Source organism: Chionomys nivalis, chromosome X (assembly GCF_950005125.1).
Source record: "Chionomys nivalis chromosome X, mChiNiv1.1, whole genome shotgun sequence".
Taxonomy (NCBI): Eukaryota; Metazoa; Chordata; class Mammalia; order Rodentia; family Cricetidae; genus Chionomys; species Chionomys nivalis.
In genome coordinates this window covers 20,159,411-20,177,066 of record NC_080112.1, presented here as the reverse complement: position 1 = coordinate 20,177,066, position 17,656 = coordinate 20,159,411, and the positions used below count along the sequence as shown (strand labels likewise).

The window sequence follows — 17,656 nt, the reverse complement described above, 5'->3', positions numbered from 1 at the left end:
GGAGAAACAAAGCTGCCATTTAAAACTCCTGTCTCACATCTTTCATTCACCGTTCCTTCTGCTCCCTGGAGTGTGTGTGTGTGTGTGTGTGTGTGTGTGTGTGTTGGGGAAGCATCCATATAATAGTTCCATCTGGGGTCACCTCATCTGGTAAAGTTAACCCAAAAGCTCTTTGCAATTCTACTTCCTGTGCTTCTCTGAGTTCATAATCTCATCCCCACAGGCGTTCCCTCTTTCCTCAATAGTTCCTGCTGGAGAAGGTTTCCGGGTGCTCCCTTCCTAGCAACACACTCCATGTTGTTTTGTTCTGTTCTATTTTGTTTTCTAAATGGTGCCCAGAACTCGGAGAGAAGGTGAAAAAACGGGAGGTCACGAAAAGACGGAAACACATGAAATCAAACCAGAAAGAGAGCTTGAAAAGGGTGGTAAGGAGGGCTGAATAGGTAAGGGAGCTTTTGAGAGCCAAGTGGCCTGGCAGGGAGAGCTTGTGAGTAGGGACCCATCTCCCTGATTTATTTCCGCGGGACAAGACGAAGGTCCCATATGCTTTGGGAGCTCAGGGTCAAGCACTTGGTGGTTCTGTATTGCTCCTTTCTAGCAGCCCGAGCCTGGATTCCAGGACTCTCTCGCTGGTAGCTGGGGTGCGGTTGGAGGCAGGGGATATTGACAAAAGCCAGCTTGGAACAGGAAAGGAAGCTGAACAGATCCAGGTCTCTGTCCAGGAGGCAGGAGCAGCCGCCACAGTGGGAGGGAAAGGCAAGCCAACAGCTGAGTGAGACAAGGCCTGGGTTATTTTTTTTCCAGTTTGTTGGCATGTGGGTGGATTTTTCTCCTTTTTTCTTCTCTCCTGCTCTCTGCCGTTTCCACAGAGATGTGGGAGTTTGCAAATTTGTCTCAGTGGAGGGGAGAGGCAGGAGCTGATTTTGAGGGGGGTCCTTGTCAGGGACCAAGGGAACAAAGAAAGCCATGTAAATTTAGGCGGTCAGGAAACTAGGACCTCTCTCCAGACAGACTTGCTAGGGTAAGGAAGTCCGGCAAGGTGGCTCCTTTCCCAGTGCGCCTGGCTGCCGCGATGCCTCCTTACCTCTCCTCAGCTCTTGATTCTCAAATCCATCCCACCTGGTGATTGTGGAAATCTCCCTCCTCATTTCTCCTTTCTCTGCGGTGCCAGATGCCCTTCGGCAGGGCCACTGAGACTTCCCTAAACTAAGGTTGCCCTCCTCTCAAGTATTTCTGGGGATGGGAGTTGAGGCGGGGCTGAAAAAAAAAAAAAAAAAGAAAAGAAACCTTGAAAAAGATGGAAGGGGGAGGGGTAAAGAAGCAAGGGAGGGGAACATATGAGGGCAAAGTGGTCGGTCAGGGCAAGCTTGTGGCCATCTTCTTGGCTTATTTCCCTGGGAAATATTTTCCTCATTACACATTTAGAGGGTAAAACAAAAAACAGTACCAATTTTTAAACGGGGAAGGGTTTTGCGCGGCTGAAGGAGCAGAGCAGGTGATTTAGGAAATCCCTCTTAGAAGACTGGAGAGCCTCACACACTGACACGCAGCCTCGAAAGTGCTAGGCAGGGGCGAAGAGCATGAGCCTGAGGGTCTGCAGCTTAGATGCTATTCTTGGTTCTAATGTTAATTTGTAACGAGGAATCAAACACGGAAGGCTCTGCCATTCTTTCAGACTCTGTTTCCTCATCTGGAAAATGGGCTGGATCTTGAAAGCTCTGTCCAAACTGAATCCTGATTCCCAGCCTTGGGAGTAGTGAGATCATGCATATGCCGGGTATGTTGAACATTGTGGAGAGGTAGTACGGCCAAATGTCCTGTTTTAACCGGCATTCAGAGCCTTCATGAGATCACAGGGTCTTCAGTGATTACAAACAATTCTGGGAAAGCTGGAAAAGTTGGTCATTCTAGCAAAGCTCATACCCACTAATGATCATTTGATCATCATTATCGTTATTATTACCACCAGAGGGCAACACTCTTCTGTCTGACAGTAGGTCTTACCCTAGCCAAAAGGTGCAGAACTGTCTCCTAAATGCAGAACCAATCATTCCTTCTAGAGATGAGAACGGTAAGGAACAGGGCAAACTCCAACGCCCGAGTCTCCTAGCTTTGTGGAGCTGCTCTCTGTGGTCTGATTGCCAGCTGTGCTCAGTTTAACCCACTCTAGCGGAACAGTCTGCTTCTTGGGGAACTGGGAAGATAAGGAATCGTGAAACGTATGCGAGTTTGTCTGAAGAAGAGGCACTTTCACAAAGCCGCGCTGTTCTTCCTATGGTTGCCTGGAAGCATATACATTTCTGAGGTCATCCTAGAACTGGCCATCTCCTTCCTAAGGAAGTGATTTTTATACACTGCCAAAACCCTTATCACACCAAACTGTAATTAAGATAGATCTGTCTACATACCATAACATTAGGGTGTTAATTCAGGCATCCAGCAGGTAGAAATCGCTTATTGCTTACCTACCATGTACCCAGATTTTTACTATACCTAGGACATTGAATGGGTAGTGCAACAATAGCTAGAGGAATACCTCCCCTTGGAATACTAACAGTCCAAAGGAGGAGGCAGATGGAAAGCAACAACGAATTGCACATGTCAATATGCAATTACAAGCTCGCTGTGCTGGGCAAGGAAAAGGACTCGCAGACAGCATCTATGAGAGGGACTGCCTACATTGGGAATGAGAGAAGGGACTGCTGATGACATGAGATCTGAAGGATAAACAGGCAGGAAGTATGCAAAAGCAGGGAAGAAGCTTTCCATGACAGCAAGTGTGCAGACCATTGGCAGAGCATTTGCTCCTTGAGGGCACAGCTTATCTCATGTCTACTCTTGTATGACTCCAGGTTCCTGACACAGAGATGTGAAAATCTGTTTGTCTGACTAGAACTGAATGGTATTTTGTCATAGATCACATCACAGATCATGTTAGCAGGCCCAACTTCTAGTTTCAACAATTTGGGACAATTCTACGCACTTCAATTCCCAACTGCTAATTGTGTATCCACCGTGCGCAGGGATCCAACACCAAGCCTTGTTGAAGGATTGAAAGATGGAAAAATTGATTTTTTTTCCCCTGAGAAGATCTTTGTGAGATGAAGTGGGCAATGATGTATCATCTACCTACCTACCTACCTACCTACCTACCTACCTACCTACCTACCTATGCTGTAGTATGAAAGATTTCCACACTAACCCATAATGGAAGTTTATTTATAATAATAATGGAGGTATATTTATTATAAACAAAGGTTTATTTGTTTGGTGATAAACTCACAGAAACGGTAGCAATCTGCAGTCCTCTGCGTGCGCGGGAACTGGAACTGGATCCAGCAGCCAAGAGGCCTACATATGCCTTTTGTCTGCATATATAGTACATGAGACCACACCCAAAGTGGGCCAGTATCTTAAAGGCTATTGGCTGAAGGAGTTCCTACAACATATTTATATATAGAGAGATGGAGTCTCACTATATCAACCCAAGCTGACTTCAGACTTTTAATACTCCAGATGCTGAAATTACAGGCATGAGCCACTACAACCAACTCCCTCTGAGTCTCTTTATTGGATCATAACATGAGGAATTTGGATCACATGATTGCTAAAGTCCCTTTAAACTCTTAACAGCTTTGGTCTATTCTTCTTTTTTTTTTTGGTTTTTTGAGACAGGGTTTCTCTGTGGTTTTGGAGCCTGTCCTGGAACTAGCTCTTGTAGACCAGGCTGGTCTCAAACTCACAAAGATCTGCCTGCCTCTGCCTCCCGAGTGCTGGGATTAAAGGCGTGCGCCACCACCGCCCGGCTGGTCTATTCTTCTTTGAATAACAGCCTATGATGTTAGGAGTCATGGAAAGGGCTTTTCAGTTTCTTTTCCCCTATAAGGATCACATGGAATATGACTGGGTTAGTGCAAGCTTGGGTTCTGTTTATAGCCCGTTATCCCACCTATGAGTGTCTCTGAAGTGGTCAAGAATCATCTTGGCTAGAATATCTCAGTATTTGGTGAATCTTTGTGTCTTTCCTGTTCTCCCTTCATGCTTTCCTCTTTGCCCTCCTGCCTTCTAATTCACAGCTCCGATGATGTCTTTCACACGTTAGAGGGATGTAAAGGGACGTTTAAACCATCCTATCTAGTATGTTTCAATTCTCTGTTGCAACCGACCTCCGAATGATAGCATTCAGTCACTATTTGAAGGCCTCCAGTGACAGTGAACTCGCCTTGTTGATTAAGCCTCTCTGGAAAAGGTTTCTTTCCTTAGGCTCTGTCTCCTGGTAATTTTCACCCATTACTTCTGGCTGTGCACTTTGGAGCTATGCAGAATAATTCTACTACATTACTCTCCTGGTAGCCTACTGGATATTTGAAGACAGTAATCATGTCCTTAGAAGCCTGCTTTCCTTTAGGCCAAATATCATCTGTTTCCTCAAATGTTCTTCATTGTTTTAAATCCCCTTAGCATCTGTAAATATAGTTTAGTTTATGTGAGATTTATATCTCGCCTACTTTAAAGAGGATATTAGGCGACTCATCAGTTTATAACATGAACGAAAGACAATTGGGGATAAAAATGTGGAGGAAAACACACCAGAGACTAAGGAAAGGAAACACAGATAGATGTTGCCAGGTACCTAAAATGAACTGGATTATAATTGGACTCTGAATTTGGCTCAAAGTTTTATGGCAGCTAGGACAAAATTGGAAACGCGATGGGTTATGTGGTTTTATGTTCTGACAGGATCAAGCTTACAAATCATCTTCAGAGAGAAAATTTCTCCTAAAACGAAACTCCACAGCAGCCTATTAGGCTTGCTCTCTGCAGTTGTTAGAGGCTGACAAGTACTTTGGTTACATATCATCCCATCCCCACTAGGGGGAAGGGGACTGGCGGCGTAGGTAATTAATTAGCTAAGAGCTGTCTTAGTTTTAAGCACCGCTATCTCTGTAAGGATACCCAAGAGAAAAGCGCAGTCCTTTTCTCTCTAGCTTTCTTTGTGTTCCACACAAATGGTCCCTTTCCTACCTTTTTGCTCTCTAAACTCTGATGCTTCATGTCTCGTTGGAACAGCAAACCCCAGGAAATAAGCCCAAGAAGCCCAAGGAAAGCACCAAAGTAGTAGTCTACTAGACTAGCCGTCACTGGCTACAGCATTCAGTGCAATCAGCCTCTCTGGTTCTCAGTGTCTTTGAATCGAAAATGAGTTCCTCTGGACACTAAACTGCCCGAGGGAAAGCTTTTCTTAAAGATGGGGTCTCAATCTATAGACCAAGTTAGCACTGATCCTCTTAACTCTGTCTCCCGAGTACTGGGATTAAAGGTGTGCAACACTATGCCTGGCAAATCCAGAGATTTGCACATGTTAAGAGCATCCTCTACCATTGAGAGACACCACCAGATCCTGATTTTCTTTTAGTCTTGATATTCCCATTTTGTGCTTGGCAACTAACAGGTGTAGGAGAAGGTCTGTGCATAGTTAGAGTTGTGAGAATCTAGTAGACAAGACCCAATTTGAACAGATGCCACCATCTGAGGAGAATGTTTCATGGCTCTCAACAGCACGACAATTTATTATTGACTGGATACTGGCAGTGGTGAGAAGTGGTTTGGGGGACTCTTTTCTCCTCTAGCACACATTCTTGCAAAGGCGGCCCTTGGGAAGGAGAGTTGAAACAGTCTCACTGGCTACAGAGGCTTCTGGGAAATGACTCTGGGAGGTGGCAGGCAAAAAGAGATGTAGTACCACGGGTTCTGCTGAAGAACAGTAACAAAGCAATGCTGAGGTCATCTTGTAGTGTGGCATGTTTGCTGCCTACAGTACCCATGTGGGTGCCCCACCTAACATGTTCAAAAACTTTTCTATGCCTATAAGAGAATGTCCAAATTTTTTCACTTGGCAATAGAATTTTCAAGGTAGTTGGGCAATGTTTTCCCATCTCTTCTCCCTTACAACACTCGTGTCTCCTTCCCCCTCAATACATAGTTTCCAAAATACTTGTGTTTTCTTACTCTTCCTCTCCTCCCAATGGCACACAAAGTCTTGTTCATTCAATTTTCTTCCCTAGTTGTATTTGGTCCGGTCCCCCAGCCCATGGAACAGTACTGCCCACATTTGTGGGGTATATATCTTCCCTTCCCACCTCAGTTAACCTAATAACCATAATCTCTCACAAACATTCCCAGAGATGTTTTTCCCACAGTGCTTCTGAAACCTATTGAATTGATAATCATTAGCAACAGTCACAGCCCCACCCCATGTCTATGAGAGACCTAAGTCATTAACCCTGCACCTCTTTTATTCATAGACTCAGTGTCCTATAATGCAAAACACACCAAGTCAAACTTCAAGAATTCTCACAGTGTTCAATAATCCCAACACTGTTTAAAAACCCAAAATCAGGGCCCGAGAGAAGGCTCCGCAGTTAAAAGCACTTAGTGTGCTTGAAGAGCACCTGGGTTCGGTTTCCAGCACACACATGGTAATTCACAACCATCTACAGTTCCAGGAGTTCTGATCCTGTCTTCTGGCCACTGCAGGTACCAGCATGCTTGAAGTATACATACATACATGAAAGCAAAACACTCATATACACAAAATAAAAATAAATTCTAAAAATAAAACAATAAAAATCCAAGTCTCATTTGAGACTCCAGGCAGTGTTTTAACTGTGAGTCCCTATAGCATAAGAAAATAAAGTACAAACTTCCAACGTACATAATGGCACAGAACAAATGTTCTCATTCCAAAAGGGAAGAATGGGGACATAACAAGGAATGAATGAACTAAAGGAAAACCAAAATCCCAGCAGAGATAATATCAAATGTTGAAGCTCCTCATCTCACATCTGGGGTTCCAGATGGAATCATTCAGACTCTAAATGGTAGCACTGCTTCTCCAGTTTGGCCACATGCAGAACACATAGCCTCTCTTTTGGGTTAAGTCCACCCTATGCCTGCGGTTTTTCTCAGCAGCCATTTGGGCTTTGGCCCCTCCAACATCCTTGGGTCTCCATTGCAACTTGGACTTCATCTTTTCAGCTTCATGCAATAGCCTCTCGGAGTCTCCTTGATGGGACTCCAACCCTGCCCACATTGCCTGACCTCCGAGGCTCTCTGAAACCATGAAATAAAATTCTAGGACCTCTTCGATCTTGCATTTTTTTATGCTTTCAAACTAGTAGCACATGAATGCTTCCACTAAGTTCTGCTGACATATCACTCACTTGGACCATAGCTGTATCATCTCCTATGTGCTGACCATTGGGAAACTCTTCCTTAGACTGTTGCCTTTGAGGAGCTGGGAATCCATTCGCTTTAGACTTTCTTCCTTCAAATGAATTTGTGTCTTTATAAAATGGAGCCCCCAATGAATATTGTTCTGTCTTCATGACATCATTCCTACTGTCCTTGGGTAAATCAAGGGGTTTCTCTTTAATGATGCTAGTCTCTAACAGTTAGAGCTACTTGTACACCTGCCTTGTCTATAAAGTTAAATTTACTTAAATTCTTTTCCTCATTAAAATACATTATTTTGATATCTTTCTGCTTCACTTTTTTCCTTTCTTGGATCAGAACAATAAACAATAACCATGCCATAGCCCAAATGCCATTTTGTCTTAAAATTTCCTTCACCAAACAAGTTAGTTCATTATCTTTAAGTCAAACCTCATTCGTGTTCTTAGGACACAGACAGAATACAGCCAGATTCTTGACCAAAATATCGCATGAATGGCCCTAAGCCCACTTTTCTAAGAGATTTTGTTCCCCTCTAAAACCTCATGAACTGGGCTTTCACTGTTCACGTTCCTCTCTGCTCTCTCGCCTTCCAAGTTCCCATGAGAATGGCTCACTAAGTCCTACTTCCAGCAGGTTAGTTTTTCTAGCTCCAAATACCACACTCTTCAACATTCCAGCCACGAAACAGTTCCAAGGGCCTAAGAGCTACATACTCAGGTTTATCATAACAAAAGCCCCATATTAAGGTTTATCATAGCAAGAGCCCCACTTCATCTGGGTGTGGTGGCGCATACCTTTACTCCCAGCATTTGGGAGGCAAAGGCAGGCAGAGTTCCATGAATTCAAGGCTATCCTGGTCTACACAGTGAGTTACAGGACAGCCAGGGTTATGTGTAGACCCTTTCTCAAAAAAGCCTAACCGAACCAAACCAAACCAAACCAACCAACCAAACAAACAAACAAACAACACCCTAACAAACAACATCACAAAACAACAAAAAAAAAAAAGAGTTTCATTTTTTTAACCAATTTTATATATTAGTTGCTTTTTCTGTTGCTGTAATCCCTGACAAGAGCAAGTTAAGGGGGGATGTTTATTTTGGCTCATAGTTTTGAGCATGCAAGTCCATCATTATAGGGATGTCAAGTCAGCAGGAGATTGAAACATCTGGCCACATCGCATCCTCAGTCAGAAAGCAGAGAGAGATGCATACTTGCCCTTAGGTCACCTTCTCATCTTTAGACAATCCAGGCTGCCAGCCCATGGATGATTCTTTCTACCTCAGTTGAAATAATCCGGATACTCCCTCACAAGCATTCCCATAAATTTGTTTCTGTTGTCATTCTAAATCCTGTCAAGTTGGCAATCATTACTGGATTAGAACACACTAATTTCACAGGACATTATCTTAACTTGACAAAATCGGCAGGAGCCATTATTTCGAAATAAGGTTACTCACAGTTTTTGGGTGGACGTTGATTATGAAGGAACTCTATTCACCGCAGTTCTACATATTCTATTTATTGTCTCTCTAAACTGCTAGAATGTTAGCACTGTAACATTACGGTTTATTGTTTGATTGGGGGTTTTGTTGAGATTGTAGTATGATTATAACATTAATTGTTATCATATGCATGTGTATACATGCATACATATATGTTATTCTATAAATGTTTTCAGGGCTGACGATTTGTCAGTAGCCAACTCATTGGTGTGCTCTTCCCTGGGGAAGGCCACCTCTTCCACTCGCAGCTCTCCTCAGTTGCCTGTACTTCTTTGTGTATGGTCGAGGACTCGTGGGTTTTCCCCCATCCACTTTGGCTGTACTTTTCATCTCACGTTTGGGCAGTCATGCTGATGAGACTTTACAGTGTAGCTTCTGACATTTCTAGAAGATTGTTGTCTGTTTTATTTATTGTTATATCTTCAGTGTTCAGAGGAATGTTTGCTATAGTAGACATCATATTTTGTGAATGAACCTTAGGACTTATCTACCTCCAACTCCAGAGGGAATTTGAATGCAAGTAAGGATGAACATGCAGGCATTGCCTGGAATATGGACAATGCTTTACAAATGTTTGCTGGATGAATAGAAATATTCACTAGATATATGATTTTAACATTTACAGAGTGCCTCTTCTGTACAAGGCACTGGGAGGATATGTAAAGAGGTGAGAAGGAAATTGTTGATTAGGTATTCTGGTTATCCCTCTGAGTGACTATTGGCAAATCATTCAGTCTTTATTTTATTTTCCTTTTTATTGAATGGAGGTAATAACAGAACCTACCACATAACATTGTCATGAGGATTTTGTTAGATCATATGGTTAAGTTGTTTGACATAGTACCCAGAACATGGGAAGCATCATAGCAGTAATAACTGATATTATTATAGCTGGTATTGTTTATGTGCTAGTTTTGTGCAACACGTTTCTTTTAAAAAATGTACATGTGATGAAACTGCCCCCCACACACACTTTTTTTTTTTTAAGACAGACTTTCTCTCTGTAGCCCTGGCTGTTTTGGAACTTGTTGTATAGATCAGGCTGGCTTTAAACCTGGAGATCTGCCTGCGTCTGCCTCCCAAGTGCTGGGATTAAAGGTGGAAACTGGACCTTTTAAAAAGTACCATTTAATGGCTTTTAGTATACAAGCAATGTTGGACTATCATTACCAAAGTCTACTTTTAAAGATCTTTTTTATCCCCTCCAATAAAATCCCATTCACATTACTAGACACTTTCTTTTTAATTAATTAATTAATTTTTAATTTCATTTTACATTCCAATCACAGTTCTCCCTCTCACCCCTCCTCCTACCCCCCCCCGCCTCCCTGCCCCCCAGTCTACCTCCCATCCACTCTTCCCAACGGGTAAGAGCTCCTATGTGGAGTCAACAAAGACTGGTGCATTAAGTTGGAACAGGATCAAGCCACTCGCCCCTGTATTCAGGCTGAGCATGGCATCCCACCATAGGGAATGGGTTCCAATAAGCTAACTTTATGCGCAGGGATAGATCCTGGTCCTAAGTAGACACTTTCTACTTCCTCACCTAGCCAGCCTCTACTACTACTCTAACTTTCTTATCTAGAAAGTTGTCTATTTTGGAACTTCATATAAAAGGAATCACACAATATTTGTCTTTTATGATTGGCTTATTTCCTTAGTATAATGTTTTTACAATTCACCGAGTATATATATATATATATATGTGTGTGTGTGTGTGTGTGTGTGTGTGTGTGTGTGTGTGTGTAAATATGTTTTGTTTTCAATACATCTGACTCTAGTTTCTCCTCTCTTCACTCCTTCCAGTCCCCCTCCAATCCCTCCCAGTTCCCACCCACCTCCCTTCTCATTCACATTTTTTAAGTATCAATACTTTATTATTTCTGTTGTTGTTTTGAAACAGAATTTCACCATGTAGCCTAGGCTAGCTTGGAATTCACAATCCTCCTGCCTCCCCATCCTGGGATTACAGGCATGCAACGCCACACTATAATCTTCATTTTTTTTTTAGTGGTCAAATAACATTCTGTTTTTCATTTTAGATTTATTTATTTTATGCATGGGTGTTTTGCCTACATGTATATGACATGTAACATGTATGTGCCTAGTGCCCACAGAAGGGGTTGAATTCCCTGAAACTGGAATTATGGATGACTGTGAGCTGCTTTGTTCTGCTGGGAATCAAACTCAGGTCCTCTGCGAGAACAAGTGCTCTTAACTACTGAGCCATCTCTCCAGTCCATAGTTCAATTTTTTATTATACTACATTTTGTTTATCCATTCATCAAGTGATTTGTTTGGATGTTTATACTTTGGGGTTGTTGTTATTATTTATAAGGCAACAATGAATACTCCATGGGATTTTTATAGTTGTACATTATCATTCCTCTTGGACAGATACCCAGAAGTAGAACTATTGGCTCTATTTTTTTCACCTTTTAAGGAATAGCCAGACTGCTTACAAAGCAGGGACTCCATTTTACATTCCTGCTCGCAGTGAATGATGGTTCCAATTTCTCCATGTCCATGATAACCTTTTTTTTTTATTGTAAATACCTTTGATTTAGTCATCATAGAGGATATGGTATTTTATTGTGTATGTTTAAGAAATTGATATTTAGGGACTCAGAGGTTAAAAGTACTTGCTGCTCTTCCAGAGTACCCAAGTTCATTTGCCAGCACCCACATCAGCACCCACCACTCACAGCTATCTGTAACTCCAGCTCCAGGATAGTCGCAAGCGCACCTGTACATACATAGCATACACTTACACACACACAATAATAATAATAAACCTTTAAAAAGAAATTTCCATTAACTTTATTTCACTTTCTGTTCAACAGCCTGTGGAAGAATAGCTTAGGAACATTCACTCTATCTGTTCCTATACAGGCAATCCTGAGAAGTGGAAGCTTAAGCCCAGCATTCAGTGGCCACGTGAGCACACTAGAGAACTGCTGCATAGGCTCAGAAAACATTTGCCATGCCTTCAAACCATTCCGGATCCAAGATCGTGTCAGAAAGCTGGCTCTTCTGTTGTCACTGAGCTTCCTCCTTAGTCCCAGTCCTTTCAGCACCTTTCAGTCTGCCATTCCTGTTCAGTCTCAACACAGAACATTTATCATTGGGAAAATCAGGAATGACTTCAGAAAAGTGGCATTTGACTTAGGATTTTCTCCTTCTTCTCCTTCTTCTCCTTCTTCTCCTTCTTCTCCTTCTTCTCCTTCTTCTCCTTCTTCTCCTTCTTCTCCTTCTTCTCCTTCTTCTCCTTCTTCTCCTTCTTCTCCTTCTTCTCCTTCTTCTCCTTCTTCTCCTTCTCCTTCTTCTTCTTCTTCTTCTCCTTCTCCTCCTCCTCCTCCTCCTCCTCCTCCTCCTCCTCCTCCTCCTTCTCCTCCTCCTCCTTCTTCTCCTTCTCCTTCCCTTCCTCCTCCTCCTCCTCCTCCTCCTTCTTTTTCTTCTTCCTTTTCCTTCCCTTTCTTTTTCTCTACTCCTCTACTCCTCTTTGTCCTTCTCTTTCTTCATGTGTATGGGTGTTTTGCTAGCACTTATGTAGAGTACATGGTGCATAGAGGCCAAAAAGGGTGTCAGATTCCCCTGAAACTGGAGTTACAGATGGTTTGAGCTGCCACTTGGGTGCTAGAAATTGAATTCAGGTCCTCTGAAAGAGCAGCCAGTGGGCTTAACTTCTGAACCATCTCTCCAGCCCCCAAAGTTTCTATTGTTGTTATATTTTTGAGATAGCATCTCATACTGTAGCTCAGGATGGTGTGGAACTCATTATTGAGCCCAGGTTGACCCTGAACTCTTGGCAATTCTTCTGCCTCAACCTTACAAGTGAAGGCATTATAGACCCGTGGTGAATATTTGATTTGTCTTGATGGATAGATAAAACTTCATTGGCTGGCAGTAATGGAATGAATGAAAATACCATTTCCATGGGGAATAGAAAATGATGGTTGAAGAAAGATGCTTTGAAATCAAGTCAGACTCTGATGGGGAGTCCAACGACTGTTTGGAATGGATGATCTTGAGGTTGCCTTGGTCAGAAGTGACTGGCTAACATGGGGAATCCTAGCGTTGGATAGGATTGGGAATATGAGCATTGATCTAGATGGAGAATTTAGAGGCTGACTGGAGGTAAACGCCTATGAAGTTCCATGTGTGGTGATGGTGGTGGTGATGGTGGTGGTGGTAGGAGTAGAATTCCAGGGGCTGCCTGGGATAGGGAACTACAGACTGGGTGGGCTGTAAGATCACAGAGCTAGGAAATACAGAAGGACAGGGATGGAGGAATGGTCTATAGACAAGTTGGAATGAAAAATCAAGAGATTGTCATGGGGCTAGAAGGATAGGGAATGGGATATTATTTGGGGTTGGCAGACTAGAAGTATAGAAGTCTGAGTTGGCCAAGTCTTGAGACTGCCTGGGATGGGTGCTCTGATGGTTTGGATCTTGGGCCTGACCAGCGCACGTTAGAATAGGTTGGAGGGCTTCGTTAGACTGTTAGGTGAGGCCCCCAGGACGGCCGAAATGGAGATATCTCCTACAGACTGAGCTAAGGCTGGCCACCAGCTGAGGTGCCAGTGCCTTGGGACTGGTCCAGCTCGGGTGCTGGTGGCTACTGCAGGTGGGGCGCGCGGGGGCGGGTCGGGAGAGATGGGTGGGGGCAGGGGCGGGGGGCGGGCCGGGCAGCCGGGGCGGTCCCGCGCGGCCGCGCTGCGCAGTGACTCCGCAGCGGGCGGAGCGCCGTGGGCCGCGTCCTTCCTAGCCCTGGTGGTGGTGGTGGCGGTGACGGCGGCGGCGGCAGCAGCCTCAGCTCCTGCGCCCCGTGCCGCCGGCCCCAGCGCTGTCTCCCGGGCCCCCTAGGGCCCCCGGGCCCCCGAGCCCGGTGCGCGCCCTCGCGTCCCGCCGGCCCCCTCCCCCGGCTGGGCCCGGGGGAGGGTGGCGCCGTGAGCGAGCGGGGACTGGGCTCTCTTGCCCGTTCCCCTGTCCCTGGGCCGCCAGGATGGAGGCGGGGTCCGGTCCCCCGGGTGGCCCGGGATCTGAGAGCCCCAACCGGGCGGTGGAGTACCTGCTGGAGCTGAACAATATCATTGAGAGTCAGCAGCAGCTGTTGGAGACCCAGCGGCGGCGAATCGAAGAGCTGGAGGGCCAGTTGGACCAGCTCACCCAGGAGAACCGCGACCTGCGGGAGGAGAGCCAGCTGCACCGCGGGGAACTGCACCGGGACCCCCTTGGCGCGCGGGATAGCCCTGGCCGCGAGAGCCAGTACCAGAACCTGCGCGAGACCCAGTTCCACCACCGCGAGCTGCGGGAGAGCCAGTTCCACCAGGCGTCCCGGGACGTGGGCTACCCGAACCGGGATGGCGCCTACCAGAACCGGGAAGCTATCTATCGGGACAAGGAACGAGAAGCCTCCTATCAGCTCCAGGACACTACCGGCTACACAGCCCGCGAGCGCGACGTGGCCCAGTGCCACCTGCACCACGAGAACCCAGCCCTGGGTCGCGAGCGTGGCGGGAGGGAGGCTGGGCCAGCGCACCCGGGCCGCGAGAAGGAAGCCGGCTATTCCTCTGCGGTGGGCGTGGGGCAGCGGCCACCGCGGGAGCGGGGCCAGTTGAGCCGTGGCGCATCCAGAAGCTCCAGCCCTGGCGCGGGCGGAGGTCACAGCACCAGTACCAGCACCAGCCCGGCTACAACCCTCCAGAGAAAGTAAGAAATGTGTTTGCAACCCTCACCCCACCCTTCCCTTTCCCTCTAGATTCCTCTCCAACTTATCTGGCGGATAAAGTATATGAAGCCCATGCCTGATTCCATTTCCTGCTTCTCCTGTCCCAATCGGGAGAAGCCAGGTCCTCCTCAACCAACTAACAATGCTTTCGGTAGCCACCACACACTGGTTTGAGCAGATGAGTGCAGGCTGCTGCTTCTTCTTCTTCTTTTTTTTCCTCCAGAACCAAGACAGTTAGAGACTAAAGCAATCCCCATTACCTCCCTCCACTTCTTCAATCCCCAGCTGTATCCTTTCTGGAGGATGGATTAAATATTTCTTTTTTAGACAGAGGTGGTATCAACTCAAAGCCCTAAAGGAGAGAAACACTCCTACACACCTTTTTGGGATTTTTTTTGGGGGGGAGGGGGTGTCTAGTCTTGTCTAGAGGCAGATGGGGACCAGAATGGATTCTGACGGTTGAGATATCCCTCTGAGGGGAACTGCAGCACATCTTGGCACGGGGGGGGGGGGGGGTGATGGTGGCAAAGATGGGGGAGCAAAGATGGAAGCTAGGCCCTTGGTTAGTTTCTCAAAGTCCAGCTGGTCTCCACCCTTCAAGAAAAACAACACCCATTTAAAGAGCCCTACCAGGAAGGGAAGTCCGTCGATCTCCCATCTGTTGGATCAGCTTCAGTTCTGGTGCTGGGGTCTGTACGTGTGTCCGAGACAGGATAGGACTATTTTCTGAGTTGATGGGACATGGGCAGGGTCCACTTTTCCCATAGAGATCCCATTGTGTGCTGATTGGGATAAATGTATTAGGCTGTGAGTCAAGGGCATGAAGACTCACAGGGATGCCCTAAAGGCTCTCCTCTTGCTTTGCTGCTACAGTGGAAAGAACACTGAACTGGGAGATAGAAGAACTGGGTTTCCCTTCCAGCTCTGTTGCAGATTGGCTTTGTGACCTTGACTGAGTCCGTTCTTCTGTCAGTCCATCATTTCCCCTATGTTTCTTTTAAAGGCAAGGTGTGCCAACTGAGATTCAATGGGTGTCTTACTAACCTAGCCACACCAAAGAGCAAGTCTGAAGTCCTTTAGCAAATGGCCAGGCTTCCCCCTCCTCTCACTGCTCAGCTGGTCCTACCATGTGCCACAACTAGTGGAGTGTCTCTTGGAGGCTGGGCTGGGGGTGGGGAAGCCTTCTGCCTCAGGAAATCTGCCGGGAGACAGCTCTCTGCAACTCCCCCATGGTGAGGCAGCAGGCTGGGGTGCTGGGTTGAGATGGCTGGGCCCCAGGAGCAGCAGCTGCAGCTTGAGGGCTTGGCTGGGCTCCACTGCAGTGCACCCTTAGCTGAGTGTTGGGGTGGAGGGACAGCCCCAGAATGGGGGCAGAGAAAGACTGGATGGGGCATTGTGGTCCTTGAACCTGGTTGCAGACTTCTCTAGAGAGGTCAGGCCTGTGATGGAGGGAGCAGCCCCATTATATATGACTCCAGGAAGCAGATCCAGGAGCAGTGGGAACATTTGAGATAAAAATCAAGAGAACTTTTCAACCTAGCCAGTTGTGATGCAGTAGGTTGCCTCAAGGGATGGGGGTAGTAGCTGGCCCGACATGTCCAGTCGAGGCCCAAAGTGGGTCCGAGAGAGCTGGAAGAAGCATGTAGTTCCTGACTCTGGCATTAAGCCAGAAAAGACCGGAATCTTCCTCAATTTCAGAATTCCGTTGCTTTCAGATTCTCCATCCTGCAGACATAGGTCTGAATTTATTGGCTGGCTGGAAGCCCATTTGCCCTTCTGCCATCCTTGCAGGCCTGCTTCGGACTCCTTCCTTCTTTTTTGTGCACTTTCCAGGTCGCTTGTTGGAATCCCTTGCATCACATTTCCTACTGGGCTAATAAAGAGGTTTAAATGACACTTTGAATGTCTCTCAACTACGTATTAACTGCTTGCCTATCTGTGATTACTTCATTTGGGCTTCACAACAGAGCCCACTCAGTGAGCATCAGCAACTCCATTTTAGAGAAGGAGAAACTGAGGCTTCAAGTCGAAGGGGCTTTACTCAAGGTTAAGCTACTAGTTGCTAATGGAGCTGGGACTAGAATCGAAAACTGCCTATCTTAAAGGCACCTTACTTGTTCCCTAGCGCTTAACCCCTAGGAGTCTTGGCCTCAGGACCTGGTGGGGTACTGAACTCAGAAAAACCAAGAAAGCCCTAGGTATCTCCAGGTTTTGAACTAGAAGAGATGGGTCTGGGGTGAGTGGAGGAGTCGATGGGGGAGAATAGAGGGCTACCTTCCTCTTTCCCACCTTCCTTATCACCGGGTGTCAGGAGAACCTGTAGCCATTGCAGTAACCAGTGCTGCTGCAAGCGACTCCCCTGCTAGGCCTGTTCTGGGTTTGTAAGGAGTGGGTGAGAAGGCTGCTGTTGGAAGCGCGGGCAGGCAGGGTGGGAGTTCAGCAGCTGGGGCTGCAGCATTGGGGGAGGACAGGCAGAGCTGCTACAGGCTGGGCTCTGCTGGGCCCCAGGCTCCCCCTGGTGGCAAATTGGGGAGAAATGGGGCCTGGGTCAAACTGGAGCTTGGTGGGAGCTCGGTCTGCCTAAGACTCAGTTCTCCCAACCACCCTGTGCGCCTGTCACTACCATCATGTCACAGCATAAGAAGCTGGGGGCTCCGAGAAGTAAAGTGGTCGTATCGGAGGTCACACTGATAACATAACGTACACAGCGTATTCCTGTGAACTTTGCCTTCTTTGCTTTGGGTATCCTCCATCCACATCCGTAGCATATACCCAGAACTCCTATATCCTTTCATACTGCTCTCCTGGACAGGTTCCAGGATGCCAGAATCTATTCTGGCGTGCTCTGGGTGTGGTCTTCCTAGTGTGACAGAAAGCGACATGAATCCCTACCTCCTTCTGGTCACTGGTACATGAGGATTTAGTTGTTTGCTTACTAGTTGTTGATCCTGACTGATGGTTATCTTTTCACATGGAACTGTCACCTCCTGCCATGATTTTAAAAGAGATCTTTTTTGTTACTAAGCTTGGTCTGACCCCCCCCCCCCCCCCCCCCGCTAGTTCTGACACCTAGAATGAATGATTTCTAGAGGCTTGGAGCCACTGCTGAGTAACCCGTGCTGAAGAGAGCTGTGTTCCTACATTGTCTGCATGGGCCTAGCTCCACCTCTGCTGTATACAGTGG

At 46.4% G+C, this 17,656-nt stretch overlaps 1 protein-coding gene across 2 annotated transcripts in view; it reads left to right on the top strand.

Moving 5' to 3' along the window:
* The first annotated feature begins 13,499 nt into the window (after positions 1–13,499).
* The window catches only part of Iqsec2 (IQ motif and Sec7 domain ArfGEF 2), a 78,988-nt gene continuing 74,831 nt past the window's right edge, over positions 13,500–17,656 (top strand). For both annotated transcript variants that reach the window (XM_057759015.1, XM_057759018.1), the window contains exon 1: positions 13,500–14,453. In XM_057759015.1, the coding sequence (XP_057614998.1) occupies positions 13,747–14,453 (707 nt within the window). In that variant the 5' untranslated portion in view covers positions 13,500–13,746. The remainder of the gene's footprint in view (positions 14,454–17,656) is intronic.